Source organism: Drosophila serrata, unplaced genomic scaffold (assembly GCF_035046125.1).
Source record: "Drosophila serrata isolate PLE 108 unplaced genomic scaffold, ASM3504612v1 contig_272, whole genome shotgun sequence".
NCBI classification, from domain to species: Eukaryota; Metazoa; Arthropoda; class Insecta; order Diptera; family Drosophilidae; genus Drosophila; species Drosophila serrata.
Genome location: NW_028257170.1, coordinates 9,178,190 through 9,191,104, shown reverse-complemented (window position 1 = coordinate 9,191,104; position 12,915 = coordinate 9,178,190). Strand labels below are relative to the sequence as shown.

General features: G+C 37.6%; 3 protein-coding genes and 1 long non-coding RNA gene across 10 annotated transcripts in view; 1 reads left to right on the top strand and 3 right to left on the bottom strand.

Annotated features, from left to right (window-relative positions):
* The window catches only part of RhoGEF64C (Rho guanine nucleotide exchange factor at 64C), a 119,866-nt gene extending 109,206 nt beyond the window's left edge, over window positions 1–10,660 (bottom strand). For 2 of the 3 annotated variants that reach the window (XM_086833587.1, XM_086833588.1), the window contains exon 1: window positions 9,551–10,654. The gene's annotated coding sequence lies outside the window, so the exon portion shown is untranslated. Of the gene's footprint in view, window positions 1–9,550 lie in introns of all 3 variants that reach the window. The other variant, XM_020960060.2, reaches the window with a different exon arrangement.
* LOC110190083 (uncharacterized) lies at window positions 1,302–3,976 on the bottom strand. Its single transcript, XM_086833592.1, has one exon. It carries the CDS (start codon window positions 3,863–3,865, stop codon window positions 3,587–3,589), a length of 279 nt encoding a protein of 92 aa, XP_086689718.1. The 5' UTR covers window positions 3,866–3,976; the 3' UTR covers window positions 1,302–3,586.
* Window positions 7,361–8,252, top strand: LOC110189852 (uncharacterized). Of its 5 annotated transcripts, none has more exons than XM_020960067.2 (2): window positions 7,361–7,502; window positions 7,584–8,136. In XM_020960067.2, exon 2 carries the CDS (start codon window positions 7,679–7,681, stop codon window positions 8,102–8,104), a length of 426 nt encoding a protein of 141 aa, XP_020815726.2. In that variant the 5' UTR covers window positions 7,361–7,502; window positions 7,584–7,678; the 3' UTR covers window positions 8,105–8,136. The 5 variants fall into 5 exon arrangements, with proteins under 5 accessions (XP_020815726.2, XP_020815724.2, XP_020815725.2 ...); XM_020960065.2 differs by having other exon boundaries at window positions 7,361–7,523; XM_020960066.2 differs by having other exon boundaries at window positions 7,364–7,473; window positions 7,584–8,252.
* An 837-nt stretch (window positions 10,661–11,497) lies between the features above and the next one.
* LOC147643540 (uncharacterized) lies at window positions 11,498–12,554 on the bottom strand. The gene is made up of 2 exons (XR_015271856.1): window positions 12,201–12,554; window positions 11,498–12,142 (listed from the first exon to the last, which is right to left on the bottom strand). It is a non-coding gene; the product is annotated as an uncharacterized LOC147643540 (long non-coding RNA).
* Between the last annotated feature and the right edge of the window lie 361 nt (window positions 12,555–12,915).

Here is a 12,915-nt window from a genome sequence, read left to right as displayed (position 1 = left end):
AAAGTTAACTACCAAAATTCTAATAATTCCCATTTAAAAATAAAAACTGAAATCGATTTACCTGCCGTCAAAACGTGATCGACTTTCTAAAAATAACTCATCGAATCTCTGGTCATGTCAGCTGTTTTTCTGTGCATGAGGAAAAAAACACATTTTGTCGCAACTTAATTGACCGCAACACCTTGAAAATAATACAGGTGCGTGGTGCGGGGGGAGTGGGGGCCTGAAAAGAGTGTGCATATTTTAAATATAACAAGTTTCGCTATGGAAATGCAAAAGTGGGAGATATATGGCCAGCGAGTCATGCCAAATATAAGCAACGAAAGACGGCTAAAAAAAAGTAATTGTGGCTAAATGTCAAATGCGACAATTGTTGCCATGGCTGCACCAGCTTGTTGCATTTGTTTTGTTGTTGTTGTTGTTGCCGGTCAGCGTTGGCGACTCTGGCAAAACGCTGGCAAAGTGAACGGTACAAGCTGAGCGGTCATGATGAGAAAGGAGCAGGGGGAGGGCGGACAGCAGGAACTTTGTGGGTTGGTCAATTGCTTCGTGGCAATGGTAACAGAGTGCCGCACTAAATGAGGCTTAGCTTTAAATGGAGACACAGAGAAAAAATGACCTAAAATCATATTTTCAAATAGAAATATGTTACAAGAATCATATACTACAATTAATATATTGTAATATATTTAAACAAGTTTTTAAAGCAGTTTTATAAATACATTTCAAGACCCAATACAATTATTGGTTTCTTATGCATAACATCTCTTTAATTTCCTACCTATTACTATATGTTTTTTACAGTGCCCCATGCTTGCTGTGTCACTTGTATCTCTGGCGAAACTATGGCTTGCATATCGTAGTAATTACTTGAGGGGATGCAATCTGCGAGCCGCACTAAATATGCTAATTATGCGTTAATAAGCGCTCCGGCTAACGGGGCGTATTGGTTATATGTACATAGATATATATACTAGCACCAACTATGGCTGTGTGTGAGATAATTTCTTGGTTCCTCGACTATTAGATTCGTTTGCTATTTGCTGTCACCTCGGCTTGAGTATCGAGAATATGGCGGCAACTCCGGTGAGGCCAAGAATTATTGCGAAATTTTCTGTGCTGCCAACAGCCTCGGGGCCGGTGGCTTTAATTATGAACAATCAGGCGCTGCGGCAGTAGTTGTTGGTCTTTCGGGTTTTTGCTCCTTTTTTTCTGCATGTCAATCAAAAGAGCTCAAAGTCGTGATTTGATGATTTTCCTATGCCACAGCACAAATTTTGTTCGCTTGCCATTGTTGCTGGTTTGTTGTCGTTGTCGGTGGGGTCAGGCCAGAGAAATCCATTTGTCAAGTAGAACAGCAACCTCAACTTGAGTCTCACATCTCAAAGTCTGGCTGTCTGTCTGTCTGTCTGCGATTCTAAGCCCGCCTGTCCTTCAATAATCGTTGCCAAAAGGCAGTGACGGCGGCAAAAACAATGAATTATTGAAGCCAACAAATTGTGATTGGCGGAGAAAGAGAATTCTAATCTAAAGTGAGAGGCATGAAAATTTTGATTTGTGCGATGGGGAATCGAGTGAATGATGAATTATTAAGTATTTAAGCCATGCAATGAAATGCAAGGGATTTTTATTAATAAATGAGTAAAATATGGAAAATGACAGCCAAAAAATGGCTCACAAAAAATTGGGTTTTGTATATAGTTATGAGAAAAAGAGTCCTATCGATATGTCAAGCTGATTTGTATACAATATTTAAATAATATGAGTAAATTCAAGCAATCGAATATTTAATAATATACTCTACAATGTATTTATTTATTTTATATTTGTATTTTATTTTTACAATTAAAAACCAATCCAAAGAGCACAAAAAACAATAGTATTAAATTTGTCATTCAGTTGTTATAAAGACATTATTTTCTGCCAAGCCATAAAAGCCTTGGTGAAAATTAGTATATAGCTCCTTGACTTTTGTATTAATTTAAAATAAAAAATATTATGATGCCGTTGAAATTATGCCAAAATTATAATCCTCTATAGAACTTATATTACCTATGATTTATGAGTCCTAAAAATAAGAATGATCGCTGCAATTATTTCGAGAGCTGGCGCCAGTTGCTGCAAAAATTGCCTCAACGACATCTGTGGCGATCTATAAGCCCGGCTTGTTTTATTACAACATCTCAACACATAAATTGAACAATGTCACGAAATAAATTTGTCTGGAGGAAGCCGAAAGAAACAAAGGCGAAACAGTTTCAGCTAACGTCTGTTAACGTTGGCTGATTTTTATTTATTTCGCTGACTTTTAGCAAGTTGCTAACTTTATTTATTTATATTTTTTTGTTTTTATTTTACTGCTGCTCCCATACGCCCCCGCACCCTTCTCTCCCCCCCTGGGAAACGTGGCTTCTTGGCTCTTTGACTTTGTTGCCGCTGCTGCTTTTTGGTTAATTTATGCAACGAACCAGTTTTGTTTGGTTTCCATGGCGTTCGCTCAGTGTCAGCACAATCTTTGTATCGCTCTGCACTCGAAAAAAGTTATTTCTACATTTTAGAAAGTACTCCAATATATTTTTTTTTATTTTAAATGTTTCAAAAATCATACGGAGACTTTGTGTCAAAGGGTATTAACCTTAAGATCGTGTCAAAGACAAACTGATGGCTTGACAATATATAGAAATGTTTCTGACAAATCAAGTAGTTCCACGGGACTGGTCGTTAAACAGTAAATAAATTTAATTTATAAGTTTTAAGAACTGCTTTATTTTTAAATAATTTTTCTTTTTGGCAAAGTTGTACCAATGTTTTTATTTAAATCAAAGTCTTCTTGACCTCGAGGCTGAAGAGTTCTCAAATATTTATTTACGTACAATTTTGAAACAATATAAAAATACATCTAAAAAAGAATTAAAGTTAAGAAATAGCATCGATTACCACTAAAATTGAGTGATTTGTTATTTTGATATGTAAAATGAAAAAATATTTAATCTTTTTAAGTTAGAGAACATATTAAGAAGTAAATGAACAATGAAGAAAAATAATTCTTTATTAAAACTATTAAAAAACTTGATTGGAATAAATAAGCAGGAGCATTCATTTGTTTATTTCATTTTGGAAATCAAACATATGTTAAAAAATATCAAAGTCACCATACATTTTTCCAAGTGTACTTATATCGAATTAAATTTTTATTAAAACATTGGCATTTGAGCGTTTGCCTTTTGTTAATTGCATTTGCAATTTCTAATTAAGTTTGGTTGCCAAAAAAACAAAGCAAAACAAAAAATGAATAAAAATCGAGAGAGGGTTAAAAAAACCAAAGCATCAAAAAAAGTGATCATAAAGTTTCCAACTGGTTTGGGTCAACCACTGGGCAGTCAAGAGGTCTTTTTTCGAGCGGATCTCTGGTGACTTTGTGACTTTGCCCGTGCTTTTGCCGTTAATTCCTAACCGCAGTTCAATGCAAACGAGAAGCGCCGCTTAAAAGCCATTAAAACGAACCAGTTTTCAATGCAGAAAAGAAGTCTTATCAACTTATATTTATTTACACACGACTATATACAATAAATCAATCAAATGGCTCCTATTCCTGCCTCTGCTCTGCCCCTGCGGACTGCCTCTTGGCCTCCTTTTTCAGCTTGGAGACGTTGTGGCGCAGTTTCCGCTTGAACAGCAGCTCCCGGTTCACCGCCTTCAGGTCGTCCATGCTGCACGTCTTCAGATTTCGCACCGTCTTCGAGATGAGCTCGTCCGTGATCTCGATTTTTGTCCGAGAAAGTCGCAGCTGTCGGGCATTCCGCCTGGCCAGTTCGGAGCGATACAGGAACAGGTGGTAGGTGACAGTGGGCTTCACGTTCTCCATGCTTCTCGGGGTAATTAGTCTTCTTCTTCGGAGTGATTCTTTCAGAAATTTGTTTTGCTGACCAGTGAAAGTCTTCCTTTCGCCTTGACTTCTCTCAGTCGAATGACATAACTTCCCTTTTCTCCTGCCCTTCTTATACGTATGTTCACTTGCTCCCTTTTTCAGTTACCTGTGTCTGTGCGGTTACCTGATATGTCACCACAGGTCAGAGCAGGTCAACTGAGGGTCAGCTCCTCTGTAAATATTTGTGCCAAAATATTTCATTACCTAATCCGGACTAATCCCCATTTTGGATCTTAAGCCTTGGCTCGGTTGACCAGACATTATTATGCTTGATGCCCGGGGAAAGGGTTGCAGAAGAAGGCCTAATTCCAGGACATCTGAATTGAGCAAGACAAATCTTGTTCGCAATTGTGACAGAATATTCTGGAAAGGATTTCAAGAGCACTTGACCAGTTGACAAAAATATTAACTAACGCAAAAATAAATAGCAAGCACGAGATTCAAATCGGTTAAATTTAATTATTTTAGAAAAATTGGTCAGAGATCTTTATAAACAAGCATAATATTCTTAAATACTTTCTAATAATGATTAATTTTTAATATTTATTCTAGGACTTTATTAAATTTTGAGTTGAAGATCGTTTTACTTTAAATTTAAACTTATATTGTGCCACATGTATATTTTATATTCAACCAATAACTTTGTACGTAAAGAAACCAAGAATTATCAAATATTTACATTACCAAAAAATAACAATTATTATACTTCTCGTAAACAAACAAATAAACAAATCTAAATATAGTTAACATAGTTATGATGGGGATTGTTAAAGAAAAGCCTTGAGTTGGACAGTTGAGAAGAATGTTTTCCGACTGCTCTTCAGCTTTTCCCAGCACAGCATTTCCCAAGCATTCTTTCCCTGACTTCCCAAGAACTTATATTTGCTCACGACATTTAACCCAAAGAGAAACCTTTCTCTAAAAACATTTTCTAGAGAATTCTTGGGGGACTCTCAATGAACAGCCAGCAAAGAACCTTTAGCGTAAAATTCTATCCATTTCCAAGTAACTCGACGCCCATGGAATTCTGACTCAGCACCTGAGTGACATAAACGTAAAGTCCGTCGCTTTACACATGTGTCTTGTACAGTACGGTACAGCACACAGAACTAATACAGCATCATTAGCATAAATGCAGTGGTGAGATGGAAGACTTTTTGCAACTTAACTACTTCCAGGTAATTCATTAAAAATGTGTCATAATGAAACTAGATGACCGGCTTCTGGTGGTGTCCCTTCGCCTTCGGGTTCAGGTCAGCGATGGCATAATCCTTTTATAATTGCACTTAGTAGCAGAAATTTAGCGAAAACAAAAGGATTTCCAAACCGGATTAAGAACTTTGGGAAAGACCACGCGCCGGATTAAGCAAATGCGCAGCATCAGCGTTTTATGACCCGCGGGCTTCATCCTCCCATCCTCATCCACATCCCATACCCCGGCGGTCAACAGGTAGATGGAGGTTGCGTAGGTACCCGCCTAGGCTTGGATAAAGGTCAAAACAGTGGCCCAGGGGCTGGGCTAAAAAGGCCATACGGGCCAGAAGCAGCCATTTTGACCAACTGCTTGTGACAGCTCGCCGACAGCTTCCAATTCAACGCGCTCAATGAACCGGGCTTGAACCGACTTGGAAACGAACAACGAAATGGATTTTGAGCTGCACCGCAAAGAAAACAATAGTAACTTGATGTTTACTAACTAAATTTAATTTAATATGATAATGTAATGTATAGTTTAAAGGTTGGTTTTAAGAAAGCAAGCCTTTTCTTGGACTTTGAATATTTATTTTATAAAATATGAGAGTCTCTTAGCAACGAAATGGATTTTGAGCTGCACCGCAAAGAAAACAATAGTAACATGATGTTTACAAACTAAATTTAAATTAATATGATAGTGTAATGTATAGTTTAAAGGTTGGTTTTAAGAAAGCAAGCCTTTTCTTGGACTTTGAATATTTATTTTATAAAATATGAGAGTCTCTTAGCAACGAAATGGATTTTGAGCTGCACCGCAAAGAAAACAATAGTAACTTGATGTTTACTAACTAAATTTAAACTAATATGATTATGTAATGTATAGTTTCATTTGTCGACTTTAAGAAAGCACGCCTTTTCTTGGACTTATCTATAAAATATCATAGTCTCTTTGTTCTTTTTTCTTTCCGTGTACAAATGCAACCTGAGTTGGGTCTAAATCTGTGCGTGTGAAGGCATATATTCCAGCGTAAAGTAGCCAGTAACCAGACGAGACAATCATAATGATTGCTGTATCATCGCATCATCATCATCATTATCATCAACATTGGTATCATCATCTTGGACTTCATCTTCTTCTGCCTTGAGGCTCTTGCATTTAGCACCCAAATGGGCATTGAATCATAATTTATTTGGCCCAAGAATTACCATAAGATAAATAAAAGCAACCTCGAACGCAACTTTCACTGGTCATTGTTATTGTTAATGCCATTACCATTATTATTATTATTCTCGTGGCTTAATGCAGCTCAATAAATTTTCCCTTAAAAGAATTCGTTGATAAGTCGCAGACAATGCAAAGGGAATTTTCACTTTCCTTTCGGCACTTAAATATATATGGGCCATAATTAAGTTGAAATTAACTTGATTCGGCGGCGGTGCGTTTTTAGATGCGGCGGGGGAAAACCGAGTGTCAATTACGTTAAGTGAAATTACAATTACATGAAAAGCATTTTTAAAATCATCTAACCAACCCACATTAAATGGGTTTCTGTGGGTGTGGGGGTCAAGCCAAGGTCACAGGCCTGAACTTCGCCCAGACATTCGTTCATAAATAAATATTTAACACGCAGTCCTTGGGCCGTGGGCTGGAGCAAAGAAAAGTAGGATGGACGAGTGCCACTTTGGGATTATATTTATCACTTCATGGAAACTCATTAAGTAAAAATGTTTTTCATTTTGCCGAGAGTTGAGACTGAATTTATTTAGTTGCAATTCGGGTTCGGGTTAATGGGTAGAAGTGTGCTTGAGAAATGGCTCCAAGTTGGGCATAATTCTTAATATCTTGAGGCCGAGTGTGTAAAGCCATAAAATTATAAATTTTTTAAAAGTTTTGAGGCGATAATTCTGTAATGAATTATTGTTATGAGAATCTTGTACTTGAACTCTACAATATCCTTGGAACAGTTTGCCTTAATTTAAAAAAAGTACTTCTTTCGAGACCATTCTCGAACATGTAATTTCATTGACAAATATTTCTACTGGCAAGCGACTAGTTAATCTTTAGCTTAGCAAAACCATTGAATACTCGTGCCGAGTAAATCCGCAGACACTTAGTCACCGTCTAATCTCCGCCTTATGGCCATATTTAACCAGCGGCCAACATCGAGCGAAAGGTCAGGTCATAAACACTTTCCGCTCAAAGGAACCTCGTTGCGAATACCAAAAAAGAAGGTAAGTAAAGTAGCCTGGAATGGAGATGTCAAACATTTGGCAACTTTGCAAGGGATCTGTGATTCGTAGAGAAAGGAACGGGAACGGATAACGGATCTGGATTTACCGAAGCACTTCAGGTAATTACGCGACCCGCACAAGTCAGCAGGTCAGTCGGGCGGGTCAACAGGTAGCTTAGCGCCCCAGATATAAATAATCCTGGTAAAGTACAACAGGACATCATTCACAGCTCAAGCTGCCAAGCAGTCACAGCAAGCACAGCTCGCGGAGTTGCAGATTTTCCGAAAATCGAACAAATCCCTAAACATCCACAACACCGGACACATGGAAGGCCATCAGCGCAACCACCGACGCGGAGCTCGTCCGAGCGTGGGCTACTTGCTCTTCCAGTACCAGAGCGAGCTGACCCGTCGCCATGCGGAGCCCACGCGTCTGTCCCGCACCAAGATCAACATCATCGACGGCCTGGTGTCCCGCACCATCCGTCACCTGAAGCACTGCAGCGTGGAGGAGCTGCAGGCCTGCAAACGGGGCCTGGTCTACAAGGAGCAGCTCCGTGATCAGCTCAAGGGAATGCGTCGCCGTCGCTCCTCCGCTGCCAACACCAACACTTCCCAAAATAGTTCCAGTAACACCAAGACCACCGCCAAAACTGTGACTCCCAAGGCTCCTGGCACTCCACCCAAACCCAAACCCGCTGAAGGTGGTCGCCCGAAGGTGTCCATCTTCGGTCCCGAGATCTTTGTCTGACTCTAAGTTACCACAAGATTTGTATGTTTTAACTTACTCCTAAGTTTAGTGGGTAGCTTGACCTTAATTGTTGACGATTAAAAATCAAAGAACAAGATTGTATATTGTACATAAAGAAACTATAAGCAAATAAACCTTAAGAGCAAATAATTTTTACAATTTGTTATTGTTTGGTAAGGGAAATTTATTTAGTTATTTATTTCAGATGAGTTTGGCAATGAAAATGGTCTATCAATTCATTTAGTTAAGGTTTTTTAATAGGATTTGTTCGGAGAAATATGCTACTTATCAATTTGATTATTAAATTAATGAAAATTGAAGTTCTTTTTACAGTTGGTTCAATTTAAATGAGCAAGTAATATAATAAGTGAAAGAAAACACTACTTTAGTATTCATAAGCTTTGGGTTGGGCCTTGTTTTTTCTTGATATCAAATTATTCCAATTTGCATATAAAATGGCACAGAACATTATAAAGAACCCAAGGAAATATTTAAAACCAATTAATTTATATTAATTAATATATTGGGTTCTATATAACAAATTAAAACTATTTATATTATTATTGTTGTTATAAGAAATTGCATCGATTTATAACGAGGAATTATTTTAAACTATTAATGAAAATTAAAGAAATACATTAAACCAAAAACTACTTTAAATCAAGATTTTGTAATGCAAAAACCAAGACTAAAAATTCCCCCTTTTAGACCCTAATTACTCCCTCTTAAACACTAAACTTAAATACACAAATAAGACCTCTTTAAAATTCGAAACTGTAAGCGAAACGAGAAGAAACAAAAAACTCTTGCAATTACACAAAAATGTCAATTGTCGGCGCTTTGTTGTAGGAGTGGAAATTCCTGTTCTGTAAGCCTGTTTTTGGCTCCGTTTTTTTTATTTTTTTGGTTTGTATTTTTTTGCGGCTAGCCAGGGCTAAAATGTGTGCCGCGAAATGCCAGGCCCGGGGTTCGAGACCCAAGAGCCAAGAGTTCCCACGAAGCGGCGAAGCGATCCAATGAAAATTGGCCACCGCCACTCACCACTGCCGATCTCTGATAGATGCGTCCGAGAGCCAAGACAGGCCAAAAGAATGCGGTTTAAAGTTCAATCGTGCAGCAAGTGCTATTTGAGAGGAATAAAAGACGAAAACTAAAACTAAAACAAGGAACATCGATTCGAGTCGGGAAATCGTGAGTTGCGATGATCTAACCGTGGCTTTCTTCCACAGAAGTTATGAACCTGCTGCGATCGATATGCAAATCGCCAGCGGGAGAAATGTATACTAATGAATATATTAACCAAATCAAGTTCAGGCCAAGTCCAAGACCGAGTTCTGACGTTTTCACAATTCGCCTCATTAGCAGAGAGCTCTCCCCGAATGGGTTAATTCTTAGGGTCTTCCCCCTCCCCTTCCCTTGTTTAGACTGCTGCATCTGCTGACTTACCTTCAAGCGTTGAAATATTCCACTTGTTGTACAAATTTTTTGCTTTCTATTTGCATATCGCTGGGTATAAAATAAATTATGAGCACAATGTTAACTGGCGAACAAATAGAAGAAGAACGCACACCGAGTGACGTTTTCTTTTTTATCGAGCACTCTTTACTTCTTATATTTATTTATTTTCTCTCTCTCTCTCTGGCTTAATTTATATTCCAACACTTTTGAGTGAAATGCAGCTGCAGCTGCTTTAGTTTAGACACAAACACGTTTTCTTGCGGTAATTGCAGCAAAGCCCCCACCGAAAATAACGAGGGAAACGTAACGAAAAAAGCGATCGAGAAATGCAACGCGGCGAAATGGAACGAAAAGCGAGTTAAAAGCTTAAGACCGAAGCCAAAATGCAAATGGTAACACGCACACGAGGGCACAGCAAAGTAAAACGCGCACAAAACACACACACAGAGACACACCGCAGTTTCGGGCCCTGGGAAAACGTTCGTTCTTCGGCTAAGAAGAAGACGCTTTGCCCCAAAGATTGTGTCTATTTTTCCAGCAGACTCGTCTATATACCGCAGACGGAACGCGAGATGCGCGTCTCGAGCTCCACGACTTTTCACGGCGACGAACAAAAAGTTTATGCTTGCCGGATGGCAGCTTAAAGTTCGAAAAGCCCGTCGCTCTGTGTTCGAAATTCGATGAGAGCGGGCTTAAGCCAGCTCTTGCGAGCTTAAGCAAGCTCTCGCGAGCTCTCTCTCTCTCTCTCTCTTTCGATCGCCGCCAAGTTCGTTGCCTAAGTCATTTGGTTTTCCTCTGTTGATTTTTTTTTCGAGATCTTAGAATCCGTTGTTGTTGCTGCTGCCATTGATTTATTGTCCAGCAATAACTGTTTTTTGCATTGTGCGTTGAACTTGTTTCGGAACAGAATGATACAGAGTGAGAGAGAGAGAGAGAGAGAGAGAGAGAGCAACACGGCGTATGATCGATATTTATTATGATGACACACTTCTGGTATAGATTTTTTGTTTTTTTTTTATTTTCGGGTGCTTATTCGTAGATCTTTTAATCTCACACTCTCCGCTTGGCTTTAACTTTCGCTGCTGCTCGCTCTCGTTTGCTTAAAGACTTTTACTCTCTAGCTTTGGTGTAATTACTTAAGGTGCTCTCACTGCTCTGATGTTCTCCCTGGCGGATTTCGCTCTCAAGTTTTCGCTCTGAATTCGCTCTGTTTACTCCAGAAATTACCACCTAGTGCTGGCCCCCTCACACACACTGCGGCTTAGTGCTGTCTCACGTTTTTATGTTTTCGTTTTTTTTTTTTGTCTATCCAACTTCGAATGACTTCTTAACGGTTCGCCACTTAATGCCTTGTTTTTGTACACGGAGGGAAATTTATTGTCGTTTTATGGGGAGGATTTAAGGGTACTAAGTGAATGAACGAAGGGGAATTTACTTAACTTGTGGAATTAATGTTCTAAGTTTAAAACTAAACAGAAAATACATTTACAATTAACTTTACATTACAAAATAAATTTTATTTTGGCATAATTAATTTTAATGGTCATAAATAAGTTCGAATTAAAGAATACTCTTTAATCTACGCTATGATTTAGAGTCCCTTAGGTTCTGGGATAATAAAAGATATACTTATTTATTAAAATCAAAGCATATCCAATCAGCACCAATTTGCTTTTAATCTTTCTTATATTATTTGTTTAATTATTTGAGTCTTACTATTATTTCAACAAATTAAGGAATGGGATACGCAAGTAAAGATATCTTAGTATATATTTTCTTATTCTATTAATTCATTTGTTTTATTTATAAATGTGAGCTATTTTTTTCATTTACAAAGTAATAAAACTGAAAACTAAAACTATTTTGTAGTACAAGTAACATTTTCTATAAAATATAACCTGGCCAGATCATTATTGACCTACATTTTTAGGGACATTTTAAGTATTACATATTTCAGAAGCTTTATTGTCATATTTCTTTAAAAGACATTTGAAATATTGAAGATGAGATATTCAAATCGAAATACATAGTATATTAAATAATATCATTCACACCAAAATACTTTACAATATAAATCTACCAGATAGAAAATATAAATGTTGTGTTTTCCTTTCAAGGTAGAATACGATTCCCTAACAAATTCTCTACTATTTATATTTTACTTATATTCTATAATATTTTTTCTCACTCTGCAGTACTTAGTTTTTTGTCGTTAAGTTGGTCTCTCACAGAGGGCCATCTCCCCCCAAAACCCCTCCTCGGGAATTGCAGCTGTTATTGTCATTTTGCTTTTAGCAGAAGCAGCAGCTTCACCTCAACTTGGCTCAGTTTGGTTCAGCGCGGTTCGCTTGAGCGTAAATTTCTGCGGTTTCCCTGCGATTCTTTTGGATACCGAAAGCGCTCCTCCTTCTGCTTTATCAGCATTGTCATCGTCGTTCGCCTTATTGTTATTATTGTTGCTGCCGCTCTCTGCTCTCCGCTTTTTGCGACTGCTTTTTGCGACTTTGCGATTTTCTTTTAGCTAGTTTTCCCTGCCTGCCACGCTTGTAGGGCTGCTCGTCGGCTATATCTGTTATATAGCTATATCGGTCGTTATATATACATTTATATATATGTATATAGATGCAGCAGCAGTTACCACTGAAACCGCAGCAGTCGGTCGCCGATATGATCTGATTTATTGTAGTTTCCCGACTTCTTGTTGTTGCCGTCGCCTGTTAAAATATTTATTTACAATTTTCACAATTGGCATTTCAGTTCAGCGAGCTTGTCTCTGATTGTTTGATTGCATTGTTGTTGCTGCCGCCATTATTGTTATTGTCGGGACTGTAGCTCCAGACTGTTGCCCCACTTTTACTTATGCACATAAATAATTAGAGTATTTATGCTGTAAACTGTGCCTGATAACAACATTTGCATCCTCGTTAGCCAAGTTGGCAACAAAGTATGCACCAAGTTTTCACAGGATTTATGTTGGTTTATTGACATATTAAGGAAGGGTTTCTTTGATTTGTTTTAGGGAATTGATTGGGAAAACGAAAGGGATTAATAAAGAAAATATTTTATTATATGTACATTTTTTAAAATAGGATTCTCCGTGAATTGATTAAACATTTTTTAACTTATTTATTTCGAGTAAACATTCAGTTACAATTACAATTAAAAATTCTCAAACAATTTAAATGTTGTTTTTACTTTCCAAAAAAATTAGTTAAGTCCGTTTTAATTACAGAAATAGAAAAATACATTAACCAATGCATTAACCAAACTTTAAAATAATTTATATTTATAAACTTTTGGAGTTTTCTTAATTTTAGTAAACATATCTTATTTCACTTCGAACGAAATCAAAC

Coding starts and splice junctions, on each gene's coding strand:
- LOC110190083 (XM_086833592.1), bottom strand. CDS start 3,865: ATGGAGAACGTGAAGCCCACTGTCACCTACCACCTGTTCCTGTATCGC.
- LOC110189852 (XM_020960066.2), top strand. CDS start 7,679: ATGGAAGGCCATCAGCGCAACCACCGACGCGGAGCTCGTCCGAGCGTG.